Here is a 22,823-nt window from a genome sequence, read left to right on the forward strand (position 1 = left end):
ATCTGGATGAGGAAGGAAGGAAGAGAAATATTCGGGGGGTTGCTTCTGTTTCACTTTGCCAGTCCTCTTGTTTGGGTTTTGTCAAGCCCACTTTAGCCCTGGTCTCTATTCTTTTTTCCTTTGTCACTTTTCTGATGACAATGAAATCACACAAAAAAGTGACTTCACCAGAGACTTCACAATGAATTCACTGGTGAAGCCATTTCACACCAGTAAAGCAGTGGATGATAACACTGTTGGAAGAGCAGGGCAGGTATGCCACGTTTTCAAAAGCTGCTGAGGGAGGCAGAGCAGCTTTGTATTTTCTGTGAAACAGAGGGTAGTTGGTGCCTTACCAACGCTGACACTCAACCTCACGTTCCTCAGCACCATTGGCTGAAACAGCCCATCTGTACTGAGATGTGTTTTTGCCAGGGAGGAGTAGGATGGTTTGAGACTCAGTTCCTCGCCTAATGTGTTCAGTAAATGACAATGTCTGGCTTTCTCTGAAGTTTCAAGGAGCTTGTGATCACTGTCTGCTGTTTGCCATAACTGAAATTATTTTTCCAGGCCTGTGTTAGTCTGATTTGGAAAGTATCTTTAAATTGAATAGTCTTAATTAGTTGCAAAATGTGCCTGGAGCCAGTAAGTGTGCCAGTAAGCCAATAAGTAGAAAAGTCAATGAAATAAATGCTTCAGTGAACGACGTAGGGCAGTTCTCAAGTAGACAAATACTGCAAGATTAAAAACATGCACCCCTAATCAGGTTCTTGGAAAGATTCATACTGGTTTGGACTTGTCTTCTTGTCATCTGGTTTCCAAACATAACTAAACAGGCCTGAGATGCCCCTCATAGAATCACAGAATCAATCAGGGTTGGAAGGGACCACAAGGATCATCTAGTTCCAACCTCCCTGCCATGGGCAGGGACACCCTACCCTAGAGCAGGCTGGCCACAGCCTCATCCAGCCTGGCCTTAAACACCTCCAGGCATGGGGCCTCAACCACCTCCCTGGGCAACTCACTCCAGGCTCTCACAGCTCTCATGGTGAAGAACTTCCTCCTCATATCCAGTCTGAACCTACCCACCTCCAGCTTTGCTCCATTCCCCTTAGTCCAGATATCCTAAAAAGTCCCTCCCCAGCTGTTTTGCAGGCCCCTTTCAGATAGTGAAAGGCCACAATAAGGTCACCCAGGAGCCTCCTCTTCTCCAGACTGAACAGCCCCGACTCTTTCAGTCTGTCCTCACAGCAGAGCTGCTGCAGCCCTCTGATCATCCTCGTGGCCCTTCTCTGCACATGCTCCAGCATCTCCACATCCCTCTTGTAATGGGGGCTCCAGAACTGGATGCAGTACTCCAGGTGGGGTCTCACCAGAGTGGAGCAGAGGGGGAGAATCACCTCCCTCAACTGCTGACCACACTTCTCCTGATGCAGTCCAGGATCTGGTTTGCTTTCTGGGCTGCAAGTGCACACTGCTGACTCATGTTGAGCTTCTCATCCATCAGCACCCCCAAATCTCTCTCCTCAGGGTTGCTCTCCAGCCAGTCACTGTCCAGCCTGTATTTGTGCTTGGGATTGCCTCGATTCAGATGCAGAACCTTGCACTTGGTTTTGTTGAATCTCATGAAGTTGGCTTGTGCCCACCTCTCCAGCCTGCCCAGGTCCCTCTGGATGACATCCCTTCCCTCCAGCATGTCTGCTGCACCACACAGCTTGGTGTTGTCAGCAAACTTGCTGAGGGTGCACTCAGTGCCACTGTCCATGTCACTGACAAAGATGTTGAACAAGATTGGTCCCAGGACTGATCCCTGAGGGACTCCACTTGTCATTGGCCTCCACTTGGCCATGGACCCATTGACACCCACTCTTTGGGTGCAGCCGTCAAGCCAGTTCTTTATCCATCTCATGGTCCATCCATCAAACCCATGTGTCACCAGCTTGGAGACCATGATGTGGTGTATGACAGTGTCAGAGGCTTTGCTAAGGTCCAGGTAAATGACATCAGTTGCTCATCCCTCATCTGTTAATGTTGTGACCACCAGGTTTGTCAGGCAGGATTTGCCCTAGGTGAAGCCATGCTGATTGTACCCAATCGCCTTTTCACTATTCTCGTGTCTCAGTAATGCCTCCAGGAGGATCTGCTCCATGATCTTACTGGGCACATTTCAAGCCCCAAAGTGAAGGATGACTGCTAGCACCTCGTAACTCTTTCCAATGTTAACTGAGGCAGCAGGAGGCTACCTTTAAGTTCCAGAGGAGAGCATTTTCTGTGGCTGAGCTAACTTAACCCCCCCCCCATGGCTGGTTCAGAGGTTTGCTTTCAGCATAAGGCAAGCTCTTTCTTCCTCAGTTACATTTCTTAATACAGTATGTTGGTTCAAGTGGTGTTGGCAGAGGATGCTTTGGAAAATGTATCAGTGCAATGCAACTAAGGCTGCTGCTTGCTTCAGACTTGCTTGATAGTGGACCTGGTAGTCACCCTTAGAGCTACTGTGCATCCACAGTGACAGTAATCTGCTGAAGTGGAGACTGTTTTTAAAAGCAGTTTCTGTGCAGAGGTGGCAGAGCTGTGGACAACAGCAGCAGCCTCCTCAATGGTTTCTGCTCTGCTCTTGCTTGCTGGTGAGGTAGTTGGCAGAATAAGCTAATGACTATATCCCTTCCCACCCATGCCCTGCTTCCTGCCAGCCATAGTTTGACTTCCCCTGGGACCTGTGAGTCAGCAACTGGTATGGAGGCAAAACAGACTAGCCTCTTAGTTTTGAGTTCCCGTGGTTACTGGCCTTGAGGTGGTGTACATACAAGATGTCCCACCACGTAACTGCCAGCTCTAGAACCATTTTCACAGAGCTGAAAAGATTTATTATCAGCCTCAAACAGGCTGTTGTCAAGTTGTCAGGAACATAAACCAGATTTTGTGAACTTTTATAAGAGGACATATTGTAGTCACTCAGGACAGTTGGTTCTGTTCTTTTTATTTTTCTCCCGGGAAAAAAAGAGATTAATATTTTATTCAGGATTATAGTCTGTATTTTATATTTTAAATAAACTTCTTTATGAGCTGCTAGTTTTCAGGTCAGAGATTATAAAAGTAAAAATTCTAGTCATCAAAAAGTCAAGAGGGTTAAGAGATGTGTTTTTTTTAAAGGTGTATTTTACTTTTAGCTCTCAGAAGTAATTTTAGTGGTGGTTGTATGACTTCAGGTGTAAACTCTGTAGGCAACTCTTTTTTCACTGTGTAAAAGAAAACCTTTACTAGTGTAAAAAAGTCACTGTGACCTTGAAAGATGCCTTCCTAATACAGGGAAGGCTATTCAGTACATACAAATGTCCTCAGGTAGCAGGCTGGTGAGCGTTCTGGGCATTTTCTGTGTGGCACCAAAATAGTCTGGTTTCTGTGGCTGTGAACAGTAGTCAGCAAATAGTTAGCAAATGTGCAGCAAGAGGAGAAAAATAAGAAAAGACAGAATTGCTTCTACAAGGTTAAGAGGTGGAATTTTCTTATTTAGGGAATTTAGGAATCAAACCTTAAGGAGGCAGACAGTGGGACTAGTGCACCCATCTGGCCACAGGCACCAACTGGAGGGATGGCTTGTTGGTTTTGCTGTAATGTTAAACAACTACAATTTCTGTCATATTTTAATTATAATGACAATCCTACTATGCTGCTAAGCTAAGCTAAGATTTTTCACGTTCAGAGGAATGTAAGTGAAAGAGTGTTTTCACTCTGGGTTGATCAGGTCAGTGGAAAAGCCCAATGAAGTCAACAGAAAGATTTTTGATGCTTCTTACCAGCATGTGCAATGTGACTATGGTTGTTTTGAGTTTTTCTTCCATTGCCATAATGGTTCTACTTCTGCGAGGAAGACCATGGTATTAAGACAGCAAATCCATTCTTACAATGCCTTTTTTTCTACCAATGTTAAAAACATGGTAATTTGGTAAATGTGGCATCATAGCCCAGTGCCCCAGTGTTTGTGTTCACAGTGCAAGTGAAAACCAGCAGCCACCTGAATAATTCCTCAACACTGCTGCTGCTTATGTTCATTGACTTAAGGTGGTGTCTTTAATTCACTTCTCTGAGGAATATTGTGCAGTCATTCAGCAAGACTTGGACAGACTGGAGAGCTGGGCAAAGAGGGACCTAATGTGGTTCAACATGGACAAGTGCAGAGTCCTGCACCTGGGAAAGAACAACATACTGCACCAGTACAGGCTAGGAGATGATCTGCTGGAAAGCAGCCCCTTGGAGAAGGACTTGGGAGTCCTGGTGGACAGCAAGCTATCCATGGCCCAAGAAGGCCAATGGTATCTTGGGGCACATTAAGAGGAATATGTCCAGCAGATTGAGGGAGGTTCTCCTCTCACCCTCTCTGCCCTGGTGAGACCTCACTTGGAATGCTGCATTCCATTTTGGGCTCCCCAGTTCAGGAGGGACAGGGATCTACTGAAAAGAGTCCAGTGGGGGGCTACAAAGATGATTAAGGGGCTGGAGCACTGCCCCATGAGGAGAAACTGAGGGACCTGGGGCTTTTTGTTCTGATGAAGACTTAGCAGGGATCTAATAAATATTTATAAGTATCTGAGGGCTGACTGTCAAGTGGAAAGGGACAAACTCTTTTCAGTTGCACTTTGTGATAGGACAAGGGGCAATGGGTATAAACTACAGCATAGGAAGTTCCACCTCAGCACTGTAATGGTCATAGGGCACTGGAAGAGGCTGCCCAGAAAGGTTGTGGAGTTTCCTTCTCTGGAGACTTTCAAGACCAGTCTGGATGCATTCCTGTGTGACCTGCACTAGATCATGGTCCTGCTCTGGCAGGGGGTTGGATTCGATGATCTTCGGAGGTCCCTTCCAACCCTAACATCCTGTGATACTCACAAATACCTGAGCTGGAGATTAACAACTTGGAATAAAAATGTATTTATTACACAGCATTGTAGCTTCTGCCTTTCTCTGTTGTTATTATCCAGAGATGTTGCTATCCCCTATATTTTGATTACAACCTGTAGCCTAAAGCACTGAGTATTTAGATGTACAACTGAAAGGCTATCTAGAAACCTTATACAAATATGTTACCATTTTCCTCCTCCTAATTTTTCTTTGAGATTAAATTTGCAGCAAACATTTTATACTGGAGATTTATTTATGCAGTAGTATATGCAGTAAATGGATTTTTTCTGTAACAGACACTCCTCCATACCTGTAACTGCAGGGATGTTAGCAAGAAGGGTCTGTCAGCTCTCTCTGCCTGAGATAGTTTTGTAGGGAATGTGGTACCTCGTTGCTGACAACATCGGGTGTACAAGGAGTTAAATCCTGCTTTCTGCAGGCATAGCTGCAGCTGAGTAATAGCAAAACAAACTGCACTTCTCACAAGGCAGTGTTTATTGGTTGTCTTTCCCACTGCAGGAAAATAAAAGAAAGAGAGAGGAGGAGAAGAAGAAGGTGTTACTAGTCACGTCTGTGCTATAATGTAGTGTGCTGGCCGATTGTGCCATGGCTTGTAGAAGCTGAACTCGGTCATCCCGGTCCTCCAGACAGGCACTACAGAAGGGGTGACTGAGGTCAGCACCACAGGAAGCTTCATGGTTTGACTCTGCCTTTTATGCAGTAGCTCTCTTCCTTTTGAGAGATGATCAGCAACTGAGGCAACCTGCACTCCACACCTGCAGCATATTTCACACTACTGCTGTGCACTGTAATTGCAAAGGGAAAAGTAAAACACTTGATGCTCCTGCTGTGTCTGGCAAAGTACAGAGAAAAAAAAATCTGTTTCTGCAAGTTTTCCCCTCTCAGTTCCACGATAAACATCTGATAGGCTGGTGTTTGGGTTTGGAGCTTTTGTTCCCCCATACTTTGGAAAATACTGGAGAGCTAGGCTGCACTGCTGGGGCACTACTAATTTCTGTATATTGCTAGCCAAATGAAGGCTGATACCAGTGGTTGAGATGCAAACCTGAGATCTGTTTTCCAAGTGGTTTTGTTGGTGGTGGTTGTTTTGTTTTGTTTTGTTTTGTTTAATTTGTGCTTTTTGGTTTTTGGGGGGGGTTTGTTTGTTTGTTTACTTACATTGAAATCCCACTACCTAAAACAGAATAAAATCAAAATTGTTCATTGCTCCATTTTGCACTTTCTTTTTAAACGAGTGCCCAGCCTCATGGATTTTGGTTCCTTTCAGAAAGCAAGCATGATTATTTTATATGCTGAAGAACTGAAAACTAAAAGAACAAAGTAGTATTTAGAGTGTGTGGAGAAAGGAAAATACATCAGTTTCCTCCCTGTTACAGTAAAGAAGCAAAAAGTCAGAACTTTTTTGGTTTTTTAATCCGCTCTTTTCCTGCCCCAGAGCACCCTTCAAACTGAAGCTGAACATACAAAAACATTAATTCAACTCCATTTGTGCCAGCTATTGTCTCTGTGTTTTTCTTCTGCAGCATTCTTCATGAGTTGTCTTATGCCATAACTCTGGAAGGAGACTGTTATTCATAACATTATTTCAATGAAAAAAACTTGTTAAACAGCAGTGAAATCCAAGATAAAAATGCCTTAGAGCAGATATCATAACCAGATGGGGAGAGAGGCTTTAGATGCAATGTCTTTATTTTTCAAAGCACCTTAGATTTTTAGCTACAGAAATACATCTTCAGTTGTTTCTCTTTGTCCTTCTTGGACCCTCCAAGGCAACTCATAGAATCACAGAATCAACCAGGTTGGAAGAGACCTTCAAGATCACCCAGTCCAACCTAGCACCCAGCCCTATCCAGTCAACTAGACCATGGCACTAAGTACCTCACACAGTCTTTTCTTGAACATCTCCAGGGATGGTGACTCCACCACCTCCCTGGGCAGCCCATTCCAATGCCAATCACTCTCTCTGTCAGAAGAACTTCCTCCTAACATCCACCTTAGACCTCCCCTGGCACAACTTGAGACTGTGTCCCCTTGTTCTGTTGCTGGTTGCCTGGGAGAAGAGACCAACCCCCACCTGGCTACAACCTCCCTTCAGGTAGCTGTAGACAGCAATGAGCCCCGCCCCACCCCCCCACCCCGAGCCTCCTCTTCTCCAGGCTGCACACTTTACTCTAAGGTAAAGTTTCCCCAGCTTGGCAGAACCAAAATGGTGTCTGCACACATTTTCACTGCTTTGCTTCCCTTCGGAGTCTTGAAACACATTGGCTAAATGTTCTGTTTTTTCCCAGTTTTCCTCGTTTGGGACCAGACATGATTAGTGTAAGTTGAGTAGGGATGACTCAATATATAATACAGTGATGTTCTTGTGTACTGCATTGTACTGGATATGATATGATATGATAGAATAGAAGTTGGGAAGAATGGAATGTTTGGACAGAGACAGTCTCAGCAGTTCAGGAGGCAAGAACTGAAGAGGGTATTTTTAAAATGCTGCTTGTGTCCTGCCCATAGTTATCCTGCAGCAGGGAGAGGGGAATGAAGCCTTTGCATACTTCTGGAGACACACATTAATAAAGACAGTATCACAATGAGACCTCTGTGCTTCACAGTATTTTAATTCACAGATACTGGCCTAAAAGCATAGTGTGTTTGTCTTACTGCATTTAAAGACAATTCAGAAGAAAACTGGAGTGTTGGCAGCATTGTCAGAGACAAAAGTATGTATTTGTGCATCTGCACATCTGTTTCAGTGTAACACAATGATGTGAAGCAACATCTGCCTACTATAGAAACTGGGGAATAGTTCTTCTAGTTGTAGCAGTGCCTGTCAGATGGCCATGGATGAGACAAGATACCTAAGGAGAGTCTTAGGTGGCTACTTGCTGCAGTACTTCTATGAGGGTTGGCATGAGTGGAGGAGGAATCTGCTCACTTGAGGTCACAAAGGCTTGCTTTTTGTGCTGAAGGGCAAATACATAACGCTTCCTCATAGGTTAATCTCAGGTACCTGCTTGTGTAGCATCCGATACTCACCCATCAAAATAAGGGCACCTATGGTTCATCCAGGATCCAAGGGCTGAAAGGAAGTACTGCACTCAGATGTTTATTCATTTTGGTTTTATTAGGTTTTTTTTGTTGTTTCTTTGCTTGCTTTTTCCTTTTGGAACCAACAAAATATTTTTTATTGCTTGAAAACAGCATCCATTTTGCTTTGTTCCATGCTTAGCAGGCACACCCATTTTGGCCCTTTCTCCGAGACAGCAAAATGCACAAAGGCTTGGCATAGCTCCTGCATGCTGCATCACTGTTGTGTTGCTGGTAGATTGCATGCCTGATTGTCATTTGTCTTAATGCATCAAGAAACACCTGCAGAGATCAACTCATAGTACTAGGATTGTGTTGGTGGAGTGTTCACTGTGTTGTTTTAAGAAGAAGAAACAGGCAGTCAGCTCCACGCACAGCCTCGTGCTTGTGAAGTGGTAGAGATGAACTGTCTCCTGGTAGTGGTGCCAGCCTAAGCTGAGGACCAAAGGGATTTAATTGTGAAGATACTGAGCTGCCTGCACGTGTTGTGAAGAGGTTTAGTGAGGGATTCAGTGTTAGGGGGATTTCTTTATTATTAGTTTTACTTATTTTTGATAGGTTTCTGCTAAGCAACCTTAACACCTTTCCACAAAGAAGAAAAAAAACCACATTTGGGAGTCTAGTTTGGCTCTCATGACTTAGCATGAGATTTGCATACCTTTAAGAGTTTTTATGAATATCTTTCCAAAGATGCATTAATTCTTAAGTCCTGGGAATTACAAAGAGTCTGTTCCTTCCCCATCAATTCAGTATTTATGCATTGTGCCCAGGGACAGTTTAGAGGAGCCATCTGACTTCACTGGTATAGTGATGGGAGAACTGGAGATGTTGCTAGGTAGGAAGACAAGGAGCAAGACAAGCAGAGGAAAGGAACGAGTTAAAATGGGAGAACAGGTAAAATTGTTGGAACTTGAATTTACATGGGTTGGGTGAGGTGACTAGAACCAAGCTTAGAATGAGGAGCAAGAGTATGCCAAGATTTTGGATTAGTATTGGTAGAGCAGGCAAATGGATTCAAGTAGAGAAATCCAAAACATGGGAAGAAGGCAGAAGACTACAGGGTATGAAGGGCGCGTGTGAGAATGAGGACAAACCTAGGGTGCAGATGGGAGGGGAAGTGTGGGCAGCCTAGGACTAGAAGCTATGGTGTGTGGACAGTTGGCTGTATGTGGGGAACAGGAAGAGAATGAGAATGTGGGAACACAGCACTGAACTGGGGAGGAAGAGGAGTAATTTGGAGAGTACCTTCTGTTTTATTAATCTCTCCCTGCCAGTGGGAGTCCTGGAGACATTTTCCTGACATTGGGGCAGTCCTGCTGGAAGGAGCTGTGTGTGCCTGTGTGCTTAAAGGATGTGTGTACGCATCTATTTTTGCTTCCACTCTGGTATTTAGATGGGATATTCTGGGTGCATCTATAAGTAAATACCATACCAGACTGAGACTTTGGTCTTCTGGCAGAAACGTGTGGTCTAGGGGGAGTTGTTTGTGTCTGGCCAGCAGCCTGTTCACACTGCAGGGCAGAGATACCAATGCTCTCAGGTCAGCCCCACTTCTGTCTCTGAAGTCGGTGCTTCCATCCTGTTCATTTCCCGTGCCGAAGAAGGCAGGTTTTCCCTGGGCAGCATCCTCCTGCCAAGGGGTGTCCTGTGGTGGTAGCCAAATGCATACAGGATCGCCATGAAACAGTTACGCTGTCTGTGGACAAAGCTTTTCTTAAGTACGCCGAGGAAACTGGAAAAACAGGAGCTTCCCCCCCACACCCCGTTCTCCTAAGCCTTCCCAGTGCAACATTAAGTCACTTCCTGAAGTTGCAGTAAGTGGGGAGTTTCTCTCCCTCGCCCCGAGGCTTGTATTCCTTTAAGAGGACGCAGCTTCCAAACCTCGTCTTTTAAAAGCGAAACAGGGAGCTAAATTCGCTTCCAACCACGCTAGCAGTCTGCCGTTTCCCGCAGGCGGGGCGGGCGTGGGCTGGGGCCGAGACCGGTCGGCGGGGTTCGGCCGGCAGGCAGGGAGGCAGGCAGGCGGGGTGGCAGGCTGGGTGCTGGGTGAGCGAGCCGCCGAGTGAGCGGCCAGCGCGGGGAGCGAAGCGGGCCGGGCCGGGCCGGGCCGCAGTCCGAGGCCCGGGCGCAGGGGCAGCCGCTAGGCGGGCGATAGGAACGGGGCGGCAGCGCCGGCGTGCGCGGCCGCGGGCGGCTTTTCTTCGTCGGGTGAGAAGGAGAAAGCCGGGAGGGAGGCGTGTGACACATGAAGCTGGGGCAGTCATACGTGGCTGGAAAATCTGCAGTGTGGGGGCAGAGGCAAGTGGCTAATTCAGGTAACCGGAAAGCTGGCTTTTATTATTCATCCAGCTCATAACTCGCAGCAGTTGTTTTCCCCTTTTTTTCTTCCCCCGTACCTCAAGTGGGACGAGAGGAGTGGCTAGAGTATCAGAGCTGCATATAGATACTCTGCCAAAGGAAGCCCGGCAGAGCCGGGGGGTTAATTTGGATTGCTCTAGAGATAGGCATGTCCTGCGCCTGAAGGGCAGATGGGTTTTCGACACATGCCAGGCGACAGACCCCCTTAGCAGTGGGATTCAGACCCTGCTGAAAGGGGGTCCCACTGCCTGCAGTCTTGGTGCTGGGGACTTTGTGCAGTTTGAAGGAGGAGTCAGAGACTGGCGGGAGTTAGGTGAGCCAAGGTGAAAGCAAACTGGCATTGCTCCTCCGGGGGCAGCAGCTCCCAATGCCACAGACCAGCTGCAGGTCTGTGTAAAGTCCAGTGGCACAAGTTGCATAAGGAGTGAGGTCAGAGTTCCCGTCGCTTGCTTGAATGCACCGTCTGGAGAAGCTGGTCTCTGGATGAAACGTGTGGTACGTTGGAATCTTGTGGTCTTTGCGTGACAGCCCAGTGGGTGTGGAGGCTCGGTGCGGCACGGGAGGACTGGAGGGATTCGAGGAAGGACAGCTTTCGGCTGCTAGCTGCGCCACTTCTGTGCCTGGTCGTTAGCGACGTTATCTGCGTGTCTGCATGTGTACACACTTACGTGGGTATGCGCTTCTCAGCGTTTGACAACCTACTGACTGACTTCTAAAAAGTGAATCGGGATTTAGTGTTGAGGGTCAGCCAGCGGAAAGCTGGTCTGTGCTCGCTGAGCTGCAGCAGCAGTTTCTGCCTCCAGCATGCTGTGAGCACCCATCCTCCTGGGCTTGTGCTTTAGAGCATAATTTACTGAAGCATAGTTTCAGTAAGTTACGATTTAATGAAAATCAGTGCCGATTTTGGTTTGTTTTCTTTTCTAGAAAAAGAGGAAGTTGTTATAAATGGAGAAGGTGAAAGAGAACGGAAAGACCCCTACTTTGTGGAAACACCTTACGGCTACCAGCTAGACTTGGATTTTCTGAAGTACGTGGATGATATACAAAAGGGGAATACCATTAAGAAGCTAAACATCCAAAAGAAGAGGAAACCTCTATCAGCCGCAGTGGGCACCAAGAACTCTGGTGGGCAGTTCGGTGGCTGGACCTCAACCGAGTCTCTGTCTTCATCGAACAGTGATGACAATAAGCAGTCTTGTTTGGCACGGAGCCAGTTAACCTCATCTACTTCTGCAAGACCCTCAGTTTCCTTTGAAACATCTCCTTCCTACTTAACCGTCCCTGAGACTAAGCAGCTTCCTCCACCCTCGCCCCAGCCTCCTCGGCATAACCTCCATGTAACAAAAACCCTCATGGAAACACGGAGGCGACTTGAGCAGGAGAGAATGATGCATGTCACACCTGGAGATGTTCGCAGGCCTCGGCTTTCCAGCTTTGGAGGCATGGGTTCCACCAGCTCGCTCCCCTCTTTTGTAGGATCTAGTGGATACAGTCACACATCGCAGCAGCTGCAGAATGGGTATCAGGGGAACAGTGACTACGGAGCGTGCTTCAGCTCCTCCTTGGGCAGTTCCATTCGTCACAGCCCCATGAGCTCAGGAATATCCACGCCAGTCACCAACGTCAGCCCAGTGCATCTGCAGCACATCAGGGAGCAAATGGCAGTTGCCCTCAAGCGTCTCAAGGAACTGGAGGAGCAGGTCAAGACCATTCCTGTGCTGCAGGTCAAAATTTCAGTGTTACAGGAGGAGAAAAGACACATGATGGCTGAACTTAAAAATCAGAGGAAGGCCCCTCAAAATGATGCATACGGTTTCAGAAAGCGATCCTACAGTGCAGGAAACGCAGAGCAGTGGGAACATATGTCTCAGGTGAGAAGAGGTGGAGAACTGTATATAGATTGTGAGGAAGAGATGGAGAGTGTAGAACAGAGCTCTCAAAGGATAGAGGAATTTAGGCAGCTGACTGCTGAGATGCAAGCTCTGGAGAAAAAAATCCAGGATAGCAACTATGAAAGTCCAGCAAACCTTCGGGTGAACAGAGAAAGCCTGACAAAAGAAGCCAGATCTGTTGCTGTAGGTGCTGATGAGAACATGAATGATGTGGTTATATACAACAGATCTGCAAGGCAGTACAAAGAAGTAGCTGTGGGGACAGAGAAAGAAATGAGAGAGTCTGGGGTTGGTGTGACTGAAGCCATGCTTGGCTTGTCTACAGAGACTGAGAAAGAGATAGAGCTTCAGCAGCAAACCATTGAAGCCCTTAAGGAGAAGATTTACAGACTAGAGGTTCAGTTAAAGGAAACAACACATGACAGGGAAATGACCAAATTAAAACAGGAGCTGCAGGCAGCTGGATCTAGGAAAAAAATGGATAAAGCTGTGATGGCTCAGCCCTCTGTAGTCAGCAGGATGGTGGAGGCTCTGGTACAAACGAGAGACCAAATGGTGGGAGACCATGTGGATGTCATTGATTCATCAGTAGGAAACCACCTGCAGATGAGCAGCATTGGCACCTCCTGCAGACCTGCCATGCACAGCACAGCTGTGGGCCCTGAGCTCCTAATGAGCCAGTGGCTGGTGAGGGAGAAGGCAGAGGTGCAAGACCAAGGCACAGGGTGGTCCATTGAGCTGCAAGATAAGGCAGTGGGCACAGAGATGAGCATCTGTGAGACAGGCATCAACACAGAGGAGCCTGCCGTTGTGCCAAGCCAAAGCTGGACAGCACAGGTGGCCAGAGCAGTGAGGTCTGTGGGTTGTGGGGATTGCTCAGTAGATGTGGTGGTTTGTACCCCTAAGGAGAGTGTGTCCCGTGAAACTACCACAGAGGCTGTGCCAAGAGCAGAGGCAGTGGTGATGGCTGTGCCTTCTATGATTAGCCAGCAAACCAGCACTGCTTTAGAGATGGTGAACCAGTGCACCAGCACAGAGATGGCTTCCCTGGCAGACTGCGGGACAAACACTGCGCTGAGCAGCTGTGATAAACAGACCAACACAGAGAGTGTGGAGACGCGGAGTGTGGCAGTAGGAGATGGCAGAGTGAAGGACATACACATGTCTGCTAAAACACGTTCTGTTGGAGTGGGCACTTTGCTCTCCAGCCACCCTATCTTGGAAAAGCCATCTGCAGTAAAAACCAAAGACTGTGCTGTTGGGCAGATAAATGTTCACGAGAACTACCTGGTTGGCCTTAAAATGAGGAGCATTGCCTGCGGCCCCCCTCCACTGCCAGTTGTGCCAGCTGGCACTAGGAGCATTGGTGTCGGTGGAGGGTCTGTGTGTGAGCAGATGAGTGACCTGTTGGAAACCCCTCTACCTCCACCTGAGCTGAGGATAGGCTTGGATCACTACATTGAACGTGTGCAAAAGCTGCTGCAGGAGCAGCAGATGCTTCTCGCTGAAAATTACAGTGAACTGGCAGAAGCCTTTGGGGAGCCCCACTCCCAGATCGGATCTCTCAATTCACAGCTCATCAGCACCCTCACCTCCATCAACTCCGTCATGAAATATGCCAGCACAGAGGAGCTGCGGACCCTGGACCTTCAGAAGCAGTGCATGGAGAGAAGCACTTCATCAGGTAAGTCCAGCATCTGGGCACACATTTGGTCTGCTGCTTGCCAGAGCCACCGATCAGTTACCTTCTAGGCTCTCACTTAACCTTGGAAGAAAAGTATGTAGTTCCCCTTAATGAAACACAGCATAGCACTGTTGCTGGATGTGCCTGTTGGGTATTCTCTTCAGCCCACCACTGGTAACTGAAAAAACAAAGGTGGTTTTATCTCTCCCAGCCCAGCAGTCTTTGAAAGGCTTAATAATGATGATGGCTCTGACCACGCAAGAGAGGTATCTAAAACTGTGCAGGATTTGACTGTCACGCAAAATGTTGATTGCACCTTTTAACTTTTATAGTTAATGCCTGTGGGTTTGGAATTTTGTCCATTCTTTAAACTTAGCACATAATTTGTAAAAACTACAGTGTCAGATTGGAGACAGAGTTGAAAGTCCTATGCAGCATCTGTATCAAACAAAGTTGTTTCCACAGATGTTTCCCTAGATTTTGTAGTGTTACTTATTTCCATTGCCTTCGTACCTTGTGCCTCTCAGCCAGAAAGCTGTAGGGTGCTTTCCCTGTTTCGGCAGGGCTCATTGCTTTATAATAGGCAGCTCCAGAGTGCTTCACAGAAACCACATCTTGCATCTTCTCTGTCTCACTAAGTGTTTGTCCTAATCCCTAATTACAGCCTCATGTTTGAAAGGCATAAGCTGTAATTACTGCTGGAGGTTTTGGTGCCACTCAGGAAAGGCAAGAATTGAGATTTAAATACTCCTTGTATTTTATTTACTCACTTTAAAGTCTATACAATTAATTTGAAGGATTTCTTTATTCCTCAGGGTAAAGTTGCTTACATTTTCATTTTTATTATTTGTGGGTGTCTAAGAGTCTAGTTTGAAATAGCCTTTCTAAGACCTTATTGGTGAATCCAACCACATTACTATTAAACATATAAATATTGGTTTACTGGAGAACCAATATATAATGCCTAGCAGTGACTTGTTAGTGTTGTCTTGGTCCTCCTGTACAGTGACTGAAATGAGGTTAAGGAAATGCGAAAAACTGGAAAAAACAAATTAGTAAATACCATTTAATATCAGCATAATAGTTGGTGCTTATGTACTGCTATAATAAAGCTCTCATAGCTTATTTATGGTCCAAAAACTTACAGAATCATAGAATCAACCAGGTTGGAAGAGACCTCCAAGATCATCCAGCCCAACCTATAACCAGTTTCTTGCCACATGTGTGCTGATCCTGAACTGAATCCTAGCTGAAAGTGCCCACACCAAAGCAGCAGAACAAAAGAGGAAAATGAAGCTAACTCAGGGCTGGAGAAGAGGAGATCCCTGAGGGAGCAGAATCTCTTTGGTACTTAGAAAGAGATAAAAACTATTTTTTGATAAATGGCAGTTTGATAAATCTGATTCTTTCCAGTGTTCATGTGCTGAATGAAACCATCCATTAAATGAGCTGAAGTAAAACTTTCAGCTTCCCACAATAAAGCAATACACAGCATTTACATAGCAGCAAAGGAAACATTGCATATCCTCTCTGCATCTGCGCAATACAATACTACATATGCAGCAATACCATCTTTCTGGTATGCACTTTTTATTTTGGGCTTACTGTAAGTAATGATACTATAACAAAAGTATCTGGCAGACAGAAGTGTTCTTAAAATCAGTGAGTCTGAATTTTCACTGGCTGCAAATCCTTGGTTCCTTTCCCTGCTTTTACTGCACAGTATCAAATGTGTAGTGTCGAGACTAAGTCTGAGCAAAGCAATGGATTGCATTTCACTCAGATTCAGGTTTCATGTTGCAAATAAAATTATTTTGGAATAATTTTAACTTGTAATGATGTTATCCTTACCTGTGGATACTGGATGTAAAAATCTCTTTATGCCTAGTCCCTGATGAGAACTCCATGCCAGGACTGTGTAGATTAATCAAGCTCCAGCTGTTAACAGTTTAGACCCATGGAAAATTTGAGTGGGAAGGAGATTATAAACCTGAAAATGTTCTCCTTCTCTTAATTTAAAAAATACTTTATTCAGTAGAAGAATTTCTGCTGAATGTAGCACTAACTTAAGGCTTTTTTTAAGTCTATCAGTATCTTGTCATAGCTTGTCAACTCTGAATGAGTAAATGTCTTTACTCATTCCTCTTGGATGTAGCTTTTCAGGTGTCTTGGGTGCAAACTCAACAACACCCTTTTCTCCAGGCCTAGCTTCTCAGCCTGACTTCGTTGAAGCTTGCATGAATACAAAAAGTGAAGCACTAAGTCTCTAGGCTGGTTTGGTTAAAATGAACAACCTGATGTAAGTTATTGTAAGAAGCGTGACTTCACAAGCCTCTGTTTCTTAGAAAAAACGACTGAAAACAGTGTCAGAAATGTCTAGTTTCAGCTTAGCAGCAGCAGTGTCATCTTTAATATTTTATTCAAACAGCATCCTTGGCTCTTAGGACCCAGGTCCATTTATGGCAAAAATAATTAAGCTGACTTTGGTATGTACCTTGAAGACATACCAGCTTGCCACGTTAAAGAGTTACTGGACATAGTGATGTTGTATGTCCAGCTTCTGAGAGCTGAGGTACAACATCAGTCCATTTTTTTTCTCCCTGTTACTGCTGAAGAGGCAGGAGGGTGCTGTAGGGGCATCTGTGGTCCTATGGGACCTGATACAGCTTGTGGCAGAAGATGGAGGTGGAGGCATTAAGCTGGAGCTTGCTGAGTGGCATGCAAGCTAGCTCTGCAGCTGGCACCCTCTGAAATGATCTCTGAACTGGGTCTATTAGCAATTAGTATATTGCTTGTTACAAAATAAACACCTTTGCTGCTGTAACTAGGCAACTCCTAATTACATATGCACTGTCTTTCAGAAGCCCTAGTGACATCAGGGAAATGAAACCTGCTGGTGAGTCAAGATGATTTCCACTCCCCAGAGTAATGCTAGCTGGCATTGGCCCCCTCTCTGTGCCCAGCTGCATCATGTGGATGGGCTTGACAAACTGATGATAACTGGTCATTATTGTTACACCAGACAGCAGACAGTAGAACTAAGGGATGCAAGTGCATTCAGGTTCTGGTTATGGTCACAGAACTCAAGAATCATAGAATCAACCAGGTTGGAAGAGACCTCGATGATCATTTGAATTAGTATGTAATGTGTTCTGCAAAGTATCAGCCAGAAGCCTAGAAATTTTAATTACATGGACTTTTCACAAGTCTTGTATATGGAAGTTTTTCATAGGCAAATGGTTTGCAGGGATGATATTTAAAACCAGCTGCTCTGCCGTTGCCCTGAGAAACTACTGGAGTATATTTGACCTGTAGATGTATGGTTATTTTGCCTGAGTGATCTTTGGAGTATCAGTTCTGTGGCTGCTTTTTGGAGCAGACCTAATGTGTAAGAAAGCAAATTCTTGACTCGAGGATTGAGGGGAATGAAGGAAGTTTTATTGGAAAGTTATGGGGGTTAGGAAAACATGATATGCTGTCTGGTGGAAAGATCTTTCAGGATTTCTTTCTTCCCCTGTACTCAGCACTGGTCAGGCCACACCGTGAGTGCTGTGTCCAGTTCTGGGCCCCTAAATTCAAGAAAGATGTTGAGGTGCTGGAATGTGTCCAGAGAAGGGTGACAAAACTGGTGAGAGGCCTTGAACACAAACCCTATGAGGAGAGGCTGAGGGAGCTGGGAGTGTGCAGCCTGGAGAGGAGGAGGCTCAGAGGGGACCTCATTGCTGTCTACAGCTACCTGAAGGGAGGCTGTAGCCAGGTGGGGGTTGGTCTCTTCTCCCAGACAACCAGCAACAGAACAAGGGGACACAGTCTCAAGTTGTGCAGGGGGAGGTATAGGCTGGATGTTAGGAGGAAGTTCTTGCCAGAGAGAGTGATTGGCATTGGAATGGGCTGCCCAAGGAGGTAGTGGAGTCACCGTCCCTGGAGGTGTTCAAGCAAAGACTGGATGAGGCACTTAGTGCCATGGTCTAGATGACTGGCTAGGGCTGGGTGCTAGGTTGGACTGGATGATCTTGGAGGTCTCTTCCAACCTGGTTGATTCTGTTATTTTCAACTGTGACTTTGATCCAGAGCTGGGAAGGCAGCCTAAGGGATAATGGAAAGACCAAAGCAATGATGGTGATATAACAAGAACCTGGTTGTTCAAAGCTGGTTTCTGGGACCGATTTTGTGGCCATGATTATCTCTCTCTTGTGTCACCACCCACAATACAAAACAAGCAAGGAACTGGATGAAGCTGTTTCCTCTTTACAGCTCACCTGTTTGACAAAATTTGTAAGCTTTTTCTCTCCAAGGCTTGTGTGCTAGTTTGAAGCAGGATAGAATGTTTTGGTGAGAAGAACTAGATTATAGGCTGTGAAAGGAAAACAATGGTGATGTCTGCTTTCCTCAGAAGTCTTGCTGAGGAGTTTGCTGAAGAAGAAACAAAAACATTAGATAACACTCTCACCATTTTCTCTCTCTCTTGCTTGGGCTGCTGAGCTGCAGGTCTCTAACACACCCTCCACTCACCTTTGCTTCTTAACCTCTTGGCCGAACCTCTGTTCTTCCTTGGGACTGGGGTAAGGTTGAGAGGGGGAAGGTGCAGGAGTGGTTGGGAGCCCCTCCTGGGGACTCAGGTTTCTGGGAGGGGAGTTGTATTTCTGTATTACCTTTTACCTTGTATATTTCTGTATATAACTGTATATACTGTAAATATCTGCTTGTTATTGTGCTAGCTTCAAACAAGCACAGCTTGCTTCATTGATGTGTTGGTAGCCCCATGATCTTGGCAGCATGGATCACATTAGTGTAGTTGAAAACTTTAGATTTGTGTGAAGCTTGGAAGCCAGAGCTCATGCCTTGGTGGACCCTGCAAAGTTGTGGGCTGCTACAAATTGCACTGATTGTCTGCATCTGTGCAAGCAAATGAGGCCCTCAGTTTCAAGTCTGCCACAGGTGTGTGCCCTGTTCACCAGGTTAAGCTTCAAGATATATATGCTTGTTTGTGTCTCTTTTCTGGGAACATGGAGGTGTTCAAGAGAAGACTGGATAAGGCACTTAGTGCCATGGTCTAGTTGACTGGCTAGGGCTGGGTGCTAGGTTGGACTGGATGATCTTGGAGGTCTCTTCCAACCTCGTTGATTCTATGATTCTATGGTGATTGATACACCTGAGGCATTTTTCATCTTCCCCAGCAGGTAGTGTGTGGAAAAAAACTGCTCATGCAGGTGGTCCCACCTGTGTGCCAGATGAGTACTGTTTATTAACATGTCTTTAGGTGACATCTCTAAGAGTGTAGTGCCTCCTCTGCATGGTCATATGGCAAGGAAATATTTACTGCTCAACATAGAAAGTTTGAATCATAGAATGGTTTAGGTTGGAAGTGACCTCAAGGATCATCCAGTTCCAACCCCCCCACCATAGGCAGGGACACCTCCCACTAGAACAGGTCACTCAAGGCCTCATCCAGCCTGGCCTTGGAACACCTCCAGGGAGGCACCATCCACAGCCTCCCTGGGCAACCTGTGCCAGTGTCTGACCACCCTCATTTTAAAGAACTCTTTCCTAACATCTAGTTTGAATCTCCCCTCTTCCAGTTTAAACTCATTACCCCTTGTCCTGTCATTACAAGACCTGGTAAATAGTCCCTCCCCAGCCTTCCTGTAGGCCCCCTTCAGATACTAGAAGGCCACTGTAAGGTCTCCTTGATACCTTCTCTTCTCCAGGCTGAAAAGCCCCAATTCTCGTAGTCTGTCCTCATAGCAGAGGTGCTGCAGCCCTCTGAGCATCTTTTTGGCCCTCCTCTGGGCTCAATCTAACAGTTTGATATCCTTCTTGTGTTGAGGGCTCCAGAACTGCACACAGTGCCCCACGTGGGGTCTGATGAGAGCAGAGTAAAGGGGGAGAATCCCCTCCCTTGCCCTGCTGGCCATGTTTCTCTTGATGCAGCCCAGGACACAGCTGCTGTCTGGGCTGCACATGCACACTGACAGCTTGCGTTGAGCTTTTCATCAACCCAGACCCCAAGGTCCTTTTCCTCAGAGCTGCTCTCCAGCCATTCACCACCCAGACTGTATCTGTGCTGGGGATTGCGCCCACCCAGGTGCAGGACCTTACGCTTGGCCTTGTTGAATGTCATGAGGTTAGCCTGGGCCCACTTCTCCAGCCTGTCCACTCCCTCTGGATGGATCCCTGTCCTCTTAGAAGTCAACTGTGCCACACAGCTTAGTGTCATCTGCAAACTTGCTGAGGGTGCACTTGATTCCTCTGTTCATGTCACTGACAAAGATGTTAAACAGCAGTGGTCCCTGCACTGACACCCAAGGGATGCCACTTGTCACTGGTCTCCAGGTGGACATTGTGCTGTTGAGCTCCAGTCAATTCCTTATCCAGTAGTGCTCCACCCATTGAGCCTGTGCCTTTCCAGTTTGGTGACCAGGATGTCACATGGGCAGAGTCAAATGCCTTAATCAGCTCCAGGTAGATGATGTCAGTTGCTCTTCCCTTGTCCCCTGTTGCTGTGACTTCATAGAAAGCCACCAGATTCATCAGCCACGATTTGCCCTTGGTGAAGCCATTGCTGGTTACCACCAATCACCTCTGCTTTGTTTTCCATTTGCCTTAGCAGAGCCTTCAGGAGGATCTGCTCCATGATCTTGCCAGGCACAGAGGTGAGACTGACTGCTCTGTAGTTCTTGGGGTCATCCTTTTTTCCCTTCTTGAAGATGGGTGTTATGTTTGCCCTTTTCCAGTCAGCAGGAACTTCACCAGTCTGCCAGGACCTTTCAAATATGATGGGCAGTGGTTTAGTGACTTCATCTGACAGTTCCTTCAGGTCCTGTGGGTAGATCTCGTCAGGCCCCATGGACTTGTGCACGTTCAGCTTCCTTTGGGGCTCATGAACATGAGCTTAAATTACAGTGGGCAGATCTTCCTTCTCCGAGTCCTTACTTTTGCCCTCTGGGACTTGGACATTGTGGTTGGAGCCCTTGTCGCTGAAGACTGAGGCAAAGAAACCATTGAGCACCTCAGCCCTATCTATATCCTTTGTCACCAGCTCTCCATTTCCCTTCTGGAAGGGTCCCACACCCTCCCTCGTCCTCCTTTTCTCACTAATATACCTGAAGAAGTTCTTCTTGTTCCCCTTGAAGTCCCTATCCAGACTCAATCCCAGCTGTGCTTTTGCTTTCCTAACCTGAGCTCTGGTTGCACAAACAATTTCTTTGTATTCATCCCAGGTTCCATGTCCTTGCATCCACTGTCTGTAGGCTTTCTTCTTGCATCTAAGTGTGTCCAGGAGCTCTCTGTTCATCCATGCAGGCCTCCTGGTGTTCTTACCTGCCTTCCTCTTTTTTGGGATGCCTTGCTCCCGGGCCTGGAGCAGGTGATCCTTGAACACTGACCAGCTTTCTTAGGCCCCCCTTCCAGATTTTTTTTTTTCCCATGGCACCCTGCCAAGGAGGTCCCTGAGGGAGTTGAAATTTGTTCTTCTGAAGTCCAGAGCACTGAGTTTGCTATGCAGTTGGCTATGTCATTTGAAAACGTTAGTGACCACCTCTATATTAGAAGCTGAGACATTTAGCAGGCTTTCTTTCTGTTTCAAATACCTACCTGGTTGTATCAGAAGGGGAGACCTGGTCAGTAACTGCCTTGTAAAGAGAGTATTTAAATTAGACCTCTATAAAGAGGTTTGATGTACCTTGCCTCATTATGTGCTAACACAGGGCAATTACTGCTATCGTTACTAAAATGAGATTGCTTTATTCTGTGACAGCACTAAATGGAGTGTTTAGCTCTAAAAGCTGTGACACAGTATTTTTCTTTTAGATCTATTGCTGCATAGAGAATGGCAACCTCTAGCCTGTGAGCATATCTCTTACAGTGACTTTGGTGAAATCCTAGCTCACTCCCCGTGCTGAGGCACGGGGACATGAATTTCAGGCACTGAGCTTTGTTCAGAGTTCAGCTCCCATAGTAACAACCATGTCTGTGAATATTTAATGTCAGGAGATTCCCATTTTTCCAAGGAAGTGTTGTCATATTTCAGCAACAATAAAGCATGAGCTGAGAAGATCAACTCCTTATAAATGAGAAAGAAAGAAAAGTAGAAATGATCTTCCTGCTGTGTCCAGCATCACAAGATGCTTTGATCCACCACTCATCAAAGAAATTAGAGCTGGCTTTCACTGAGCTTCACACATGATTGTCTTTGCAAAAGAGAGCATTTCATAAATAAGATTATTAGCAGCTTCACTGACGTGTAATTTTTTGTGTTCAACCTCGTTCAATTAGAGGAATTGGTTTCAACTTCAAGTTACAACGAAGTGGCCTCATAGCTAGTTTTGGGGTAGAAAGCAGCTTCTCAACACAAAGAAAATGGGTAAAGCAAGTGCGAGAAGGAAACTGAGACAGTTCCTGCAATCTTATTAAAGGAGCTGTCTTATTAGAAGGAGCATTTATGCTGGAGCCAACCATTTTCCCTGGCAGTTGTAACATTTGCCTGCAGCTGCGCCCCAAGTGAATCTGGCTTCTGTCAGTCTATCATATAAAAAGTTCATGTGTGGCCGTTTTTGTTCTGAAATTTTAAATTCACTGACTTTTAAGCTGGAATGGCTCAAAAGTGCCTTTTAAAATGAAAATGCACTCAGTATTCTGAAGGTAATGTACTTATCAGGTAGATGGGTTAATATAAATTCTCGTAAATGTTTAAACTAACATGTTTACTTATCTCTGCCTTTTTGTTTACCTTAGTAGAATGGATTTTGTCTTCAGTAGTTCTGATGTGTAGACCAAGTGGAAAGTGCATTAAAAATTACTTATCTGAAAAAAAACAACACTTTTTTTTTAAGGATAAAGCAGCTTCATAAGACTGAAGACCACCAGAGAAGACTTCATTTTTTTTCCGTTAAAGTAACTTCATAGGGAGC

General features: G+C 45.9%; 1 protein-coding gene across 1 annotated transcript in view; it reads left to right on the plus strand.

Annotated features, from left to right (window-relative positions):
- The first annotated feature begins 10,010 nt into the window (after window positions 1-10,010).
- Window positions 10,011-22,823, plus strand: part of KANK1 (KN motif and ankyrin repeat domains 1) — a 35,024-nt gene continuing 22,211 nt past the window's right edge. Inside the window, exons 1-2 of the mRNA XM_064176534.1 lie at window positions 10,011-10,295; window positions 11,263-13,914. Coding sequence (XP_064032604.1) covers window positions 10,226-10,295; window positions 11,263-13,914 — 2,722 coding nt within the window. The 5' untranslated portion in view covers window positions 10,011-10,225. The remainder of the gene's footprint in view (window positions 10,296-11,262; window positions 13,915-22,823) is intronic.

Source organism: Pogoniulus pusillus, chromosome Z (assembly GCF_015220805.1).
Source record: "Pogoniulus pusillus isolate bPogPus1 chromosome Z, bPogPus1.pri, whole genome shotgun sequence".
Lineage (NCBI taxonomy): Eukaryota > Metazoa > Chordata > Aves > Piciformes > Lybiidae > Pogoniulus > Pogoniulus pusillus.